General features: G+C 40.5%; 1 protein-coding gene across 1 annotated transcript in view; it reads right to left on the reverse strand.

Annotated features, from left to right (window-relative positions):
• Positions 1-14,910, reverse strand: part of KIAA2012 (KIAA2012 ortholog) — a 115,980-nt gene that overhangs the window by 59,822 nt on the left and 41,248 nt on the right. The window contains exon 12 of the mRNA XM_029225674.1: positions 10,352-10,420. Within this exon, the coding sequence (XP_029081507.1) occupies positions 10,352-10,420 (69 nt within the window). The remainder of the gene's footprint in view (positions 1-10,351; positions 10,421-14,910) is intronic.

Raw genomic sequence — 14,910 nt, forward strand, 5'->3', positions numbered from 1 at the left:
TCTTCCTGGTTGAGGAGGAGGGTGAGATGGGCATATCAAACAGTTGTTTAAGACCTGAGAAAGTCTCCAGCCTAAAGACATACCCCAGGGAGCTCTATTAAAGGAGCCAAGTAGATCTAGAAGATATGAGTCAGTCTGAATTTAAATATGGAAATGCCTAGTAAATACAAGGACAATATTTTTCTTCCAATTTGGAATAACTTCTTTTACTTACTTATATCTTCTTAGACCAAGGCTTGCTCAGTCTCAAGAGTCTAGCTTTGGGAACACCAACTTCTCTCAAAAGTTCATAAATTATTTTTTATGGAGAGGTCCAAAGGTACATGGCAGTTTACCAAGCCCCAAATAGAAGGAAAGCTAGATGATGGAATTGAAATTCGAGTTGTGTAGCAATAAAATATCAACTACACGAGAAACCCTCCAATCGATATACATCATAGGATTAATAAGGATACCTGTAGTGGAAGATGGTATGGAAGAAGGGAATTCAAAAAAGAGGCTGAAGGTAGAGCTACATACAAAGCAGCCAACCAATTCAATTCAATATTCTGCAGAAAATATTGTTCTTGGTCTCTTGCTCTCAAACAAATGCAGATATCTGGTCTCCCAGCCTCTGGTCTTACCCCTTCAATCCATTCTCTACATAGCCGGGAGAGTCATTTCTCTAAAATAAAAATCTGGTTATGTCAGTTTCTGTGTAAACAAGATCTCACAATCTTTAGGATAAATTCCTTAGTTGCTGCTTATGGGCCTTCATGATCTGGCTACAGCCTACCCCACCAGCTGTCTTTCTCACTACTTCCTCCCCTACATGTACCTTGGGGTCCAGGCATTACAGGCTGCTTACATTTCTCCCATGCCACCATGTTCTCTAACCTTGATATGGTCCTTTTCCCTGGAGCATTCTTTCCTCTTTTCTACTTGGCTAGTTCCTACATATATCCTTAGAAACTCAGCTTAGGTGTCCTCTCCTTCCAAAAGCCTTCCTAAACTCTAGGCTGAGTTAGCCTGTGCTCATCCATAGCTCTCAGCACACTCCACTACTGTGGATGACTTTAAGGCATGGACTTTATCTCTCAACTGTATCCTTATGCCCAGCACATTATTTGGCATTAGTAGATGGTCAACTACTGTTTCCTGAGTGAATGAATGAGCAATCTTTATGTGCTCTGTAAAACAGACACACTAATTCTTTCTATCGGACATGTTCTGATGCTGGTGTCTTCATTAATTTTCAAATGAGTAATTGCTAGGAATGAAGACAACAGCAAATGTAAATCCTTAGGCCACAGGGAGATGTGTGAAAGAAGCAAGAGAGAAAGCAGGAGGAAAAATATCCTTAAGAAAAGCCTCATGCTTCTTTATGGTCTTTTTGATGAGAAGATAACACAAATGTCTGAAGAGTGATGAAACAGAAGACAGTAGTTATGGATTACTAGTTAATAAAAGTTATTTTTTGATCACTCTGACAGAACAAAACTTAATATTGTCAACTTTATTATAGTTGAGAAATATAGCTGATATATACACACACAGACATCTTGAAATCCATACCAGCTTTAAAATGCATTGTGCTGGGCTTCCCTGGTGGCGCAGTGGTTGAGAGTCCGCCTGCCGATGCAGGGGACACGGGTTCGTGCCCCGGTCCGGGAAGATCCCACATGCCGCAGAGTGGCTGGGCCTATGAGCCATGGCCGCTGAGCCTGGGCGTCTGGAGCCTGTGCTCCACAACGGGAGAGGCTGCAACAGTGAGAGGCCCGCGTACCACACACACACACAAAAAAATGCATTGTGCTAAGCATGACTTCACTGCTTGAGCAAGGTCCTGATCCCTCATGCATATCATACACTAAATGGACAGTGGATCCTGGCTTTAGGAGGGACACATCCTGAGAGTTTCAAGAGTCCTTAGATTTGTGAATATCACTAGCGTGTATTCATATGACCAGTAAAACTAAAGTAGAAATGAAAAAGGAGGGGGAGTTCTTCAGACTCTTAATGAGTTGATAGATAAAGGATTAGAGTGATTTATAAAACTATTTTTTGGCAGAGAATCATCAAATTGTTAGACCACTTCATTTTCTCTTAATTCCATCACCAGTCCCAGAAATTGGCCTACTTTATAGGGCCATTAAAAATAGAATCAGGGGATGGGGGTGGGGAGGAGGGATAAATTGTGAGATTGGGGCTGACATATACTATATATAAAATAGATAACTAACAATAACCTGCTCTACAGCACAGGGAGCTCTACTCAGTACTCTATAATGGCCTACATGGGAAAAGAATCTTAAAAAAAACAAAAAACAAAAACAGAAGTAGAGTCATAGATGTGGAAACAAATGTAATGGTTACCAGGACATGGGGGTGGGGGGAGATAAATTGGGAGGTTGGGATTGACATATACACACTACTATATGTAAAATAGATAACTAATAACATACTATATAGCATAGGGAACTCTACTCAATACTTTGTAATGGCCTACATGGGAAAAGAATCTAAAAAAAGAGCGGATATATGTATATGTATAACTGATTCACTTTGCTGTATACGTGAAACTAACACAACATTGTAAATCAACTATACTCCAATAAAAAATTTTTTTAAAATCAATGTTCTTCTTTTTAAAAAATAACTTCACAAGAACTCTTGCACATGTTACAGTGAATACAGACCACAACGCTGAGGTTGGCTGGGTGTATTCACTAGCTTAGTGATGGTCTTCTCTCTCCCAGCCTTGCCATATTTATGATTTGACTTCCTGCCTCCGTAAAATGACAAATTGTATGTGTCTCTGACTTCTGAAGTCATTTGCAAATAGTCAAAACTGGCTTTCAAGTCCACAAATACCCAAGTCTGCCATCTATATAATTTTTAAAAATTCTATCATTTTTATCTGAAAATATTCCTTGGGGCAGAGATCAAGATTGCAGAATAGAAGGACGTGGAGCTTACCTCCTCCCACAAATACATCAAAAATACATGTAATGTGAAACAGTTCTCACAGACTACCTACTGAAAATATTCCTTATGAACAAAAGACCAAAAAGAAAACAAAAAGTTGTAAAAGCTCTATAGATTCCAATGAAGAGATGTTTTAAACTGCTCTTTGAAGAAGAACTACAATCCTGCAGCCTGTAGAACAAAAACCACATTCACAGAAAGATAGACAAGATGAAAAAGCAGAGGGCTATGTACCAGATGAAGGAACAAGATAAAACCCCAGAAAAACAACTAAATGAAGTGGAGATAGGCAACCTTCCAGAAAAAGAATTCAGAATAATGATAGTGAAGATGATCCAGGACCTCGGAAAAAGAATGGAGGCAAAGATCGAGAAGATGTAAGAAATGTTTAACAAAGACCTAGAAGAATTCAAGAACAAACAAACAGAGATGAACAATACAATAACTGAAATGAAAACTACACTAGAAGGAATCAATAGCAGAATAACTGAGGCAGAAGAACGGATAAGTGACCTGGAAGACAGAATGGTGGAATTCACTGCTGCGGAACAGAATAAAGAAAAAACAATGAAAAGAAATGAAGACAGCCTAAGAGAGCTCTGGGACAACACTAAACACAACAACATTTGCATTATAGGGGTCCCAGAAGGAGAAGAGAGAGAGAAAGGACCCGAGAAAATATCTGAAGAGATTACAGTCGAAAACTTCCCTAACATGGGAAAGGAAATAGCCACCCAAGTCCAGGAAGTGCAGAGAGTCCCATACAGGATAAACCCAAGGAGAAACACACCGAGACACATAATAATCAAATTGGCAAAAATTAAAGACAAAGAAAAATTATTGAAAGCAGCAAGGAAAAAACAACAAATAACATACAAGGGAACTCCCATAAGGTTAACAGCTGATTTCTCAGTAGAAATTCTACAAGCCAGAAGGGAGTGGCATGATATACTTAAAGTGATGAAAGGGAAGAACCTACAACCAAGATTACTCTACCCGGCAAGTATCTCATTCAGATTCGATGGAGAAATCAAAAGCTTTACAGACAAGCAAAAGCTAAGAGAATTCAGCACCACCAAACCAGCTCTACAACAAATGCTAAAGGAACTTCCCTAAGTGGGAAACACAAGAGAAGAAAAGGACCTACAAAAGCAAACCCAAAACAATTAAGAAAATGGTCATAGGAACATACATAGGGATAATTACCTTAAACGTGAATGGCTTAAATGCTCCAGCCAAATGACACAGGCTTGCTGAATGGATACAAAAGCAAGACCCATGTATATGCTGTCTCCAAGAGACCCACTTCAGACCTAGGGACACATACAGACTGAAAGTGAGAGGATGGAAAAAGATACTCCATGCAAATGGAAATCAAAAGAAAGCTGGAGTAGCAATACTCATATCAGATAAAATAGACTTTAAAATAAAGAATGTTACAAGAGACAAGGAAGGACACTACATAATGATAAAGGGATCAATCCAAGAAGAAGATATAACAATTATAAATATATATGCACCCAACATAGGAGCACCTCAATACATAAAGCAACTGCTAACAGCTATAAAAGAGGAAATCGACAGTAACACAATAACAGCGGGGGACATTAACACCTCACTTACACCAATGGACACATCATCCAAATTGAAAATAAATAAGGAAACAGAAGCTTTAAATGACACAATAGACCAGATCGATTTAATTGATATTTATAGGTCATTCCATCCAAAAACAGCAGATTACACTTTCTTCTCAAGTGCACACAGAACATTCTTCAGGATAGATCATGTCTTGGGTCACAAATCAAGCCTCAATAAATTTAAGAAAATTGAAATCATATCAAGCATCTTTTCTGACCACAATGCTATGAGATTAGAAATCAATTACAGGGAAAAAAACGTAAAAACACAAACACATGGAGGGTAAACAATACGTTACTAAATAACCAAGAGATCACTGAAGAAATCAAAGAGGAAATCAAAAAATACCTAGAGACAAATGACAATGAAAACATGACGATCTGAAGCCTATGGGATGCAGCAAAAGCAGTTCTAAGAGGGAAGTTTATAGCTATACAAGCCAACCTCAAGAAACAAGAAAAATCTCAGATAAACAATCTAACCTTACACCTAAAGGAACTAGAGAAAGAAGAACAAACAAAACCCAAAGTTAGCAGAAGGAAAGAAATAAAGATCAGAGCAGAAATAAATGAAATAGAAACAAAGAAAACAATAGCAAAGATCAATAAAACTAAAAGCTGGTTCTTTGAGAAGATAAACAAAATTGATATATCATTAGCCAGACTCATCAAGAAAAGGAGGAAGAGTACTCAAATCAATAAAATTAGAAATGAAAAAGGAGAAGTTACAACAGACACTGCAGAAATACAAAGCATCCTAAGAGACTACTACAAGCAACTCTATGCCAATAAAATGGACAGCCTGGAAGAAATGGACAAATTCTTAGAAAGGTATAACCTTCCAAGACTGAACCAGGAAGAAATAGAAAATATGAACAGACCAATCACAAGTAATGAAATTGAAACTGTCATTAAAAATCTTCCAACAAACAAAAGTCCAGCACCAGATGGCTTCACAGGTGAATTCTATCAAACATTTAGAGACGAGCTAACACCCATACTTCTCAAACTCTTCCAAAAAATTGCAGAGGAAGGAACACTCCCAAACTCATTCTATGAGGCCACCATCACCCTGATCCGAAAACCAGACAAAGATACTACAAAAAAAAAGAAAATTACAGACCAATATCACTGAGGAATATAGATGCAAAAATCCTCAACAAAATACTAGCAAACAGAATCCAACAACACATTAAAAGGATCATACACCATGATCAAGTGGGATTTATCCCAGGGATGCAAGGATTCTTCAGTATATGCAAATCAATCAATGTGATACACCATATTAACAAATTGAAGAAGAAAAACCATTTAATTATCTCAATAGATGCAGAAAAAGCTTTTGACAAAATTCAACACCCATTTATGATAAAAACTTTCCAGAAAGTGGGCATAGATGGAACCTACCTCAACATAATAAAGGCCATCTACAACAAACCCACAGCAAACATCATCCTGAATGCTGAAAAACTGAAAGCATTTCCTCAAAGATCAGGAACGAGACAAGGAGGACCTAATGAAACTTAAAAGCTTTTGCAGGGGCTTCCCTGGTGGCGCAGTGGTTGAGAGTCCGCCTGCCGATGCAGGGGACACGGGTTCATGCCCCGGTCTGGGAAGATCCCACATGCCGCGGAGCAGCTAGGCCCGTGAGCCGTGGCCGCTGAGCCTGCGCGTCCGGAGCCTGTGCTCCACAACGGGAGAGGCCACAACAGTGAGAGGCCTGCATACCACAAAAAAAAAAAAAAAAAGCTTTTGCACAGTAAAGGAAACCATAAACAAGATGAAAAGAAAACCCTCAGAATGGGAGAAAATATTTGCAAATGAATCAACAGACAAAAGATTAATCTCCAAAATATATAAACAGCTCATGGAGCTCAATATTAAAGAAACAAACAACCCAATCCAAAAATGGGCAGAAGACCTAAATAGACATTTCTCCAAAGAAGACATACAGGTGGCCAAGAAGCACATGAAAAGCTGTTCAGCATCACTTATTATTAGAGAAATGCAAATGGAAACTACAATGAGGTATCACCTCACACCAGTTAGAATGGGCATCATCAGAAAATCTACAAACAACAAATGCTGGAGAGGGTGTGGAGAAAAGGGAACCCTCTTGCACTGTTGGTGGGAATGCAAATTGGTAACAGCCACTATGGAGAACAGTATGGAGGTTCCTTAGAAAACTAAAAATAGAATTACCATGTGACCCAGCAATCCCACTCCTGGGCATATACCCAGAGCAAACCATAATTCAAAAAGACATGCACCCCAATGTTCATTGCAGCACTATTTACAATAGCCAGGTCATGGAAGCAACCTAAATCCTCATCGACAGATGAACAGATAAAGAAGAAGTGGTACATATATACAATGGAATATTACTCAGCCATAAAAAGGAAGAAAATTGGGTCATTTGTTGAGACGTGGATGGATCTAGAGACTGTCATACAGAGTGAAGTAAGTCAGAAAGAGAAAAACAAATATCGTATATTAACACATATATGTGGAACCTAGAAAAATGGTACAGATGAACTGGTTTGCAGGGCAGAAATTGAGACACAGATGTAGAAAACAAATGTATGGACACCAAGGGGGGAAAGTGTCGGGGTGGTGGTGGTGGTGGTGTGATGAATTTGGCGATTGGGGTTGACATGTATACACTGATGTGTATAAAACTGATGACTAATAAGAACCTGCTGTATAAAAAAAAGCAAAATTAAAAAAAAAAATCCAAGGGGAAAGTGAAGTGTAGAGAGGTGTTGAGTTGTGATCCCCTGGAAGACTGTTGGAAGATTCTCTGTCTCCTATTCTCTCTGTCGTGTGTGTGTGTGTGTGTGTGTGTATGTGTTTGTGCGTATGTGCTTGTTTGAGGGTCTTCTAAATATCTAAATTTAAAAATAAATAAATAAATAAATAAATTGCTCTTTGAACTCAATTCCAGGGGGTATCTGGTATTTTCAGAGTAGTGTTATATCCATTTTCTTACAAACAAATAGGGAGTGTTAAGCTCAAAGAGATGTAAGAATTTTTTGTTAAGGTCTTTGAGCAAATCAAGGGAACAGATAAATTTCCTCTATTCTAAGCCCTGCAGCAGGTATTCTGTGCTTATATGGGTAGTCTCATTGCAATGGGGAGTTATTTAATAGATATAGATTTTCAGTTTTGCAAGATGAAAGAGTTCTGGAGACTGGTTACACAGCAACATGAATCTACTGAACACTACTGAACCATACACTTAAAAATTGTTAAGATGGCAAATTTTACGTTATGTGTATTTTACCACAATTAAAAAAAAGATGTTAGGGGATAGGAGGAGATGAGGAATTATGCTCCAGGCAAAGGGAACTGTGTGTTCAAAAGCTTGGAAATGAGAAAGAGATTTGCATTAGCCCAAGGTCGTTTAGTTACTAGGAGTAGAGAAGACAAGGAATTAAAGTTTTATTTCCCTTTCCTGGATATAAAGCTTGCCATGGGGCAATTCTGAAATAGCTCAAGTTTGTCTTTGTCACTTTACCATTTCCCTTTATGTTCTTTTCTCTGTGTGCCTCTTTTTCCATATAGCTAATATTCTTCTGTTCATACAAGCCCTCCAGGGTACCCCAACAGGCAGGTATGTTTCAACCCTTAAGACTCCACTTACTCCCAAATTATCCACCTCTGTTCCCATCCCATCAGAATTTTTAGTCCCTCAGAGCAGCTCTTCTCAGCTAGGTTGCAAGAGGACAATTGATTCAATACATTTTTACTTAAGTGTGAATGATTGTTAGCTTCTCAGAAGTATCAGCTTTTTAAGAGACTACTTCAGAATTCAAAGTGAATCTATTATTAGTGAGACTTTAATAGGAGAATGAAGTGAAATTGTAACATTTTCAGCCATATTAGGAAGGATATTTTTGGTCTGGAGAGCTACCCTGTAAACAGGCCTATCTGGCTTGATAATCTGTCTTAGGAGTTTGGTTCTTCCAAACTGTTTCTACTGGGTTTCAGCTTCTCCCCATATCTCTAAAAGTTGCAAATCATTTTCAGTGTTACCCACAAAAGGGTGTCTGATGCTAAGTAAGGGGAATTGGAGGGACAAAAGGATGTGCAACAGAAGTCATTTATGAGTATGAGTTATTATGAAATCAGGAACTTCCTAAAGTCTCACATACTGTCAGATGGAAATGTGCCTGTTTATTATTTTTTAATTTTATTGAAGTATAGTTGATTTACAATGTTATGTTAATTTCTGCTGTACAGGAAAGTGATTTGTTTTTTTTTGTATATATATATATATATATATATATATTCTTTTTCATATTCTTTTCCATTATGGTTCATCACAGGATATCGAATACAGTTCTCTGTGCTGTACAGTAGGACCTTGTTGTTTATCCATCCTATATATAATAGTTTGCATCTGCTAATCTCAAACCCCCAATCCTCTACCCCCAACACCGCCGTCCCTTGGCAACCACAGGTCTGTTCTCTGTATCTGTGAGTCTGGGAAACGTCCCTGTTTAGATTGATGTCACCATGCATAGTGGTAAAAATGTAGGTTTCTATGGTTCAAATCCCAGCTTCACCACTTAGTTGTGTGACCTTGGGCTAGTTCCTTAACCTCTCTGAGCCACACTGTCTTAGATGAAAAGTGAGGATAATAATAGAATTTACCTCATATCATTGCAATGAGGATGAAGTGAATTAATGAATGTAAAACAGCACAATGTTTGGCATGCAGATAGATAGCAATGATAGTTGTCATCATCATCGTCATATCCTTCGCTGGTGGGCTCCTATTAAGAGCTGCTCCGGCCCAGTTCTAGCCAACAAGTGAGAATGAACAGAAATGACCCTGAAACTCTTCGCACCATGGTCAGGATGTCCACCCAAGGAGAATGATGAGAGGGGTAACGCAGAATGCTGGGCTCCCAAGTATTTCTCTGCTTACAGATTTTGAGATTGGCAAGCATTTGATGGTGCCCTCTCTCCTTCTAGTTTTGCAGTCTCTAGCAAAACCAGTGCCCTCCACCCAGCTCTGGCTCCAGCCCTCGATCTGTGACCTTGTTTCCTGTTGCTATAGCAGGTCTCTCATGCAGGATTCATCATTGCCTGCCCCAAAATAAGCAGTGAGGAAGACCACACACATTTCTCTATTAATGAAAGACTATTTTTAGGAGTGAGAGAAAGTCTTTACATAGTTCGTCCTTTACCCCTGGTTTGAAGCAGAAGCAGCAGTGGCAGTGGGTGGAGGATGAGCTACACTCTCAGCTTGTGCTTATTTCTCCATGGGGGAAATGAAATAGCAAAGGAACCTTGGACGAGGCAGAACTGGCCTCAGTCCTCCATTTAGAATACAAGCCCGAGAGTCTTTTCCAGATAGCTTTCTAGTTTGTGGATGTGCAGTTTGAACTGTACACAACTCTGGGAGACAATGCTCACTTCATTACAATGTGAGTTATGCACGGTATGATCTGCGAAACCCACAGGACATCTCTGCAAGTTCTCCTTCCGGGGCCAGCTCAGCACAGGCATTTGGGTTGACTTTTCTTCTTTCTCAGACCACAGCACACAGGGCTGCCCATGAGTAACTCTTGAGGATACTCCGTTTCTCAGGCTCCCCAAGAAATGAATCTTCTTTCCTACTTAGTATATTTGGGGAGAAATTGTGTGTTTCTGGAGGTCTGGGTATGAAATAATATGTATGTGAGTCAAATAACATAGAGGAGAAGTAGAGGTGACTCTGTTGGGGAGAATCTTACCTTTCAGAAGATGTTGAATACTAGACTCCTCCTCTCCATGGCTGGTATTTGAATTGACAGATTCACAGGCTGAAAAACAATAAGGGTTTTACCTGAGAGTGTGGAAAAGTCTTGAAAAAGAGCTATTCCTTACCCCAAGACAGGGGAAAACAAAGTGGATGGCTTGATGCCTAAGCCTCATAATGAATTAGATAGTTTTGAAAACCCTTAGATGCTATCATGGAGGGAAGGTTGATCTAGGATTTAAAAAACATTGAAGAAAATAATATTTTTATTTATTATAAGATGTTTAAGGGTGAAACCCTGCAGGTACTGTGATGCTTAAGTTCTGAGAGGAGAACTTTTGACAGAACAAGAGCATGAAAGAGTTAATGCCTGACACCCGCTGTGAGGAGATGTCCAGATTTGAACAGGAGATGTGCTGCGGAGGAGCCCCTGCTTCCAGCTGTAGCGCAAATTCAAGGGTTGGACCAGGGAGACAGGAGGGATTCTAGCCCATCTGATTCTAGCCAGAAAGATAGGCTTTTGCACAGCCCTGATGAATTTTTTTTGCAATCTCTTAGAGTCACTTTTGATGAGAGTCGTTCTCTTAGCTGTCCTTGTCCGTCAAAAGGAACACTAGTTAAAATAATGCTGTTTTAATGGCTGAGGAGAATTAGGATGACAGACCAGAGAAAGATAGTTAGGGGAGAGGTAACAGATAGCAAGGAGATCAGCTGAGTGAATCTGAAATGGAGGAATGGCTGTTTTTTTTTTTTTTTTTTTTTTTTTGCAGTACGCGGGCCTCTCACTGTTGTGGCCTCTCCCACTGTGGAGCACAGGCTCCGGACGCGCAGGCTCAGCGGCCATGGCTCACGGGCCCAGCCGCTCCGCGGCATGTGGGATCTTCCCAGACCGAGGCATGAACCCGCGTCCCCTGCATCGGCAGGCAGACTCTCAACCACTGCGCCACCAGGGAAGCCCAAGAGGTATGACTTTTAATGAGAAATTTGGTGTGTGTGTGTGTGTGTTTGCGTGTGTATGTCAGACAGACAGAGGTATGAGACATCAAGGAGATAGAAATAGGGAGGAAAAAGGTCAGAGGGAATCAAATATATCTGAAAAAGATTTTGAGATCTAACTACCCCCCCAGCTCACTTCCAAGTACATGTATGTATGTATGTGTATATATTTATGCTTCATCATCTCATTAATGATAATACATATACTAGAGACATTGCCAAAAAAGAATGTTTGGTTTTACTGATTTGCTAAAGTGGGGGGCTTGGAGAAGCCTGCTTCTTGGTGCTTTCCCACCTTCGTGTGCACACAAGCAGCCACGTGTACACATGTAACTTAGGCTGAGCCGGGCAACTTGGGATTCTGAGAACCAACACTGGAGAGAGAAAAAGCCATAATTAGTGTTAATTGTTGACCTTACAGTTCAAGAATAGATGCTCTGGAGAATGGGAAAGGAGAACAAACATTAATTATTGAGTAGGGACCTTGGAGACAGACACTCTGGATTAAAAAGAGAGAGATAAATTGCATAATGAATGCTAATTTTCCCTCAAAGAATTGAGTGGTCGGTGGTTGGAAGGGAAAAAGAGGCTAAAACAATCATGAAAGAGAAAGCTCAATGTGTGTCAGGGTGAGAGGGTGCAGGAGGGTTATACAAACACTCTCCATCACTGCTTACTGCTTTGCCTCTTCCTTACAGCTCCCAAGTATTTGCTATCAGGGTTTTCCTTAGAACTCGTATTATTTACCACAGTTGTGGGTAAACACTGCTGGGGAGCTCAGCCACTTCCCCAAGAGCACATAAGCCTGAAAACGGCCGCAGTGCATGACAAGCTGAGAGGCACTCAGCACTGGAATTTATGTTTTATGTGTGTCGGTGGGAGTTTGACTTTAAGTAAAAGGAGTACTGGAGCTGAGTGCCACATGGGAGAGGGCTGTGGTCCTGTGTGTGCCGCCGTGGGGTGACTCGGGCTCCAAGGCCTTGACTGTTGTTTTATCTTAATTACTGTACACAAGACACCCCGAAAGTCATCCTCTTATCTGAAAGTGAAAACAGAAAAATGGTAGTTTGAGTAGAAAATTGGAGATGAGAATTGTAGCCAATTTTGTAAAGAGACACTATAAACAGGTTTGTCACTGGTTGCTCAGAGTGCTGGGTGGGCTCCCCACATCCAGTCGGCGGCCCTGGGGATTATCCCTTTGCCGCGTCTCCTGCGTCTGCCCACTGCCTTCCATCCAGGCCCTGGTCAGCTGCTGTCTGGATGATTCTACAGTAGCCTGAGCACTCGGCCTTTTCTCTTGCCTATTCCTGGCACACAGGGTGGGTTGCATGACATCCTTCCTCAAGCACCTGTGACTTCTTGTTGCCTAAAAGGCGGCATTTCAGCTCTATCCTGGCACACAAGGCCTTCCCTGGCCTGGTCCTGGCCTGCCTTTCAGCCCCATCTCCCCCCATGAAGCCCCTGCACGGGGCATTCTTACAGGCTACTCATCATTTCCCGCATGGACTCTGCTTTCTTATCTCTTTGCCTTTGTTCATGCTGGTCCCTCAGCTGGTCATGTCTTTCTCTCTTCTCTGTTTATCCACTTTACCAGTTTCTTTCTTTGTTTTATTTTTTATTTATTTTTTACTTTTGGCTGCACTGGGTCTTAGTTGCGGCATGTGGGATCTTTTAGTTGCAGCATGCGATTTCTTAGTTGCACCATGCATGCGGGATCTAGTTCCCCAACCAGGGATTGAACCCAGGCCCCCTGTATTGGGAACACGGAGTCTTACCCACTGGATCACCAGGCAAGTCCCTCTTTTTTTTTTAATAGAATTTTGTTTATATTTATTTAAAAAAAATTTTTGGCTGCGCCTCGAGGCTTTTGGGATCGTAGTTCCCCAACCAGGGATCGAACCCAGGCCCCAGCAGTGAAAGCACCAAGTCCTAACCACTGGACCACCAGGGAATTCCCTACCAGTTTCTTTTAAGTCAGTACAAATAGAGATTCCTCTGCAAAAATCCGTCCTCGTCCCCCAGGTTAGAATTCATCACTCCTTCCTTGGAGGCCCCTGCATCCTGTGGTTGAGATCTCTGTTACAGCACTCATCTCATTCTGCCTTGCAGAAGAGTCAGTTCCTTGTGAATTTTTTCTCACAGGGGCTGTGAGGTTCTTGGGGGCATCAGCCATAGGGCCTGGGGTTAAGCCCTGGGAAGTGGGAAGAAAAGAGCACAGTATCTGGGATAGACGGGCCTGGGAATGAATAAGCTCAGCTGCTCACCAGGTGTGATCAATGTGCACAAGGGGGTTAACCTCCTGTGTTTCAGTTTCCTCACCTGTGGTATGTGAATGAAAATACTCCCTTCAAAGGATTATTGGATGATAGAATGAGATGACATATGTGCCTGAGCATGTTTGCTCTTGATATCAGCATCCTTCTGTTTCCCTTGAACATGGTAGGCGTTCTGTCCATTTGATCTAAAGAGTCGGACACGATATTATGGGTCTTCTCTCTTTTAGGTCCAATGATATTTTATATTGGAATTTTACTTAATACTTTATTATATACTGCACGTATGATCTGGTTTGGTTGTCACAAAGCAATGCAATCTAGGATGGGAGGTATTATTATAGATGCATTTTTTTTTGGTGCTTTTTTCTTTTTATTGTGTTTTCAAGGGAGAAATATATCATCTATTTACAAAATAGCTCTTGAAAAATACGAGTACAGATACTATAAAACAAAGCAAACTCTAGTCACAAGATACTATGTACATTATGCAAAAGCAACAGTCTGATCTCCAGGTTATGAAAACTAGAATTAAAATGTCACTACACAGAAAAGGTCCAAGTTCCCAGCTTGGCAAAACTTGGGTGCAGTAACATGAAACGTTTAATAAACTGAATTCTTTTTCCCCAATGTGTAAACAAAATGACAAGACTAAATCTGTGCCTGGCAATTTCAGTCTAACTCTGAAGCTACACAGAACACACAGACACCTTTTAGACTTCACCTGTTAGTCTGACCATCTTTTCTTCTTAGGTGGTAGGAGGAAGGGCAAGGTGACTGTGCAGAGCAAAGATGTGGGAAGTAGAAATACTGTACCCTAGACATTACAAAGTATGGTGAAAAGAAAGCCTCACTTAATGCATAGCCTAAGGGGGAAAAGACTATACTCCAACTTTGGGAAATTAATTTAGAAGGATAGGGGAAGAGTTTAAGTAATTGCAGTTTAAAATGAAAAATGCACGTGTGATAGAATGGAGCACAATGGAGGATTCAAAAACATGCTCATCAGAAAAATCTGTTAGGTTTGCTTTGTCCAGATTAAGAAAGAATATATAGTTGCATTATATGCTGTAACAAAGAGACTCAGAAAGATAAACATGTATTTCTGTTTCAGGTAAGAGTCTAGAGGGAAGGGGGTAGCCCAGGGTAGCTCTGCTCCCTGAAGGTATCTGGGCACTGTGCTTCCTTATATCTTATGGCTTCATCATCCCCTAGAGTATTCCCCTCTTCCACGTGGTTGAAGCTACTTCACCACTACAACCAAGTCCAATGGTTTCCTTTTTTT

Source organism: Monodon monoceros, unplaced genomic scaffold, assembly GCF_005190385.1.
Source record: "Monodon monoceros isolate NGI ecotype Baffin Bay Population unplaced genomic scaffold, NGI_Narwhal_1 Super_Scaffold_16, whole genome shotgun sequence".
NCBI classification, from domain to species: Eukaryota; Metazoa; Chordata; class Mammalia; order Artiodactyla; family Monodontidae; genus Monodon; species Monodon monoceros.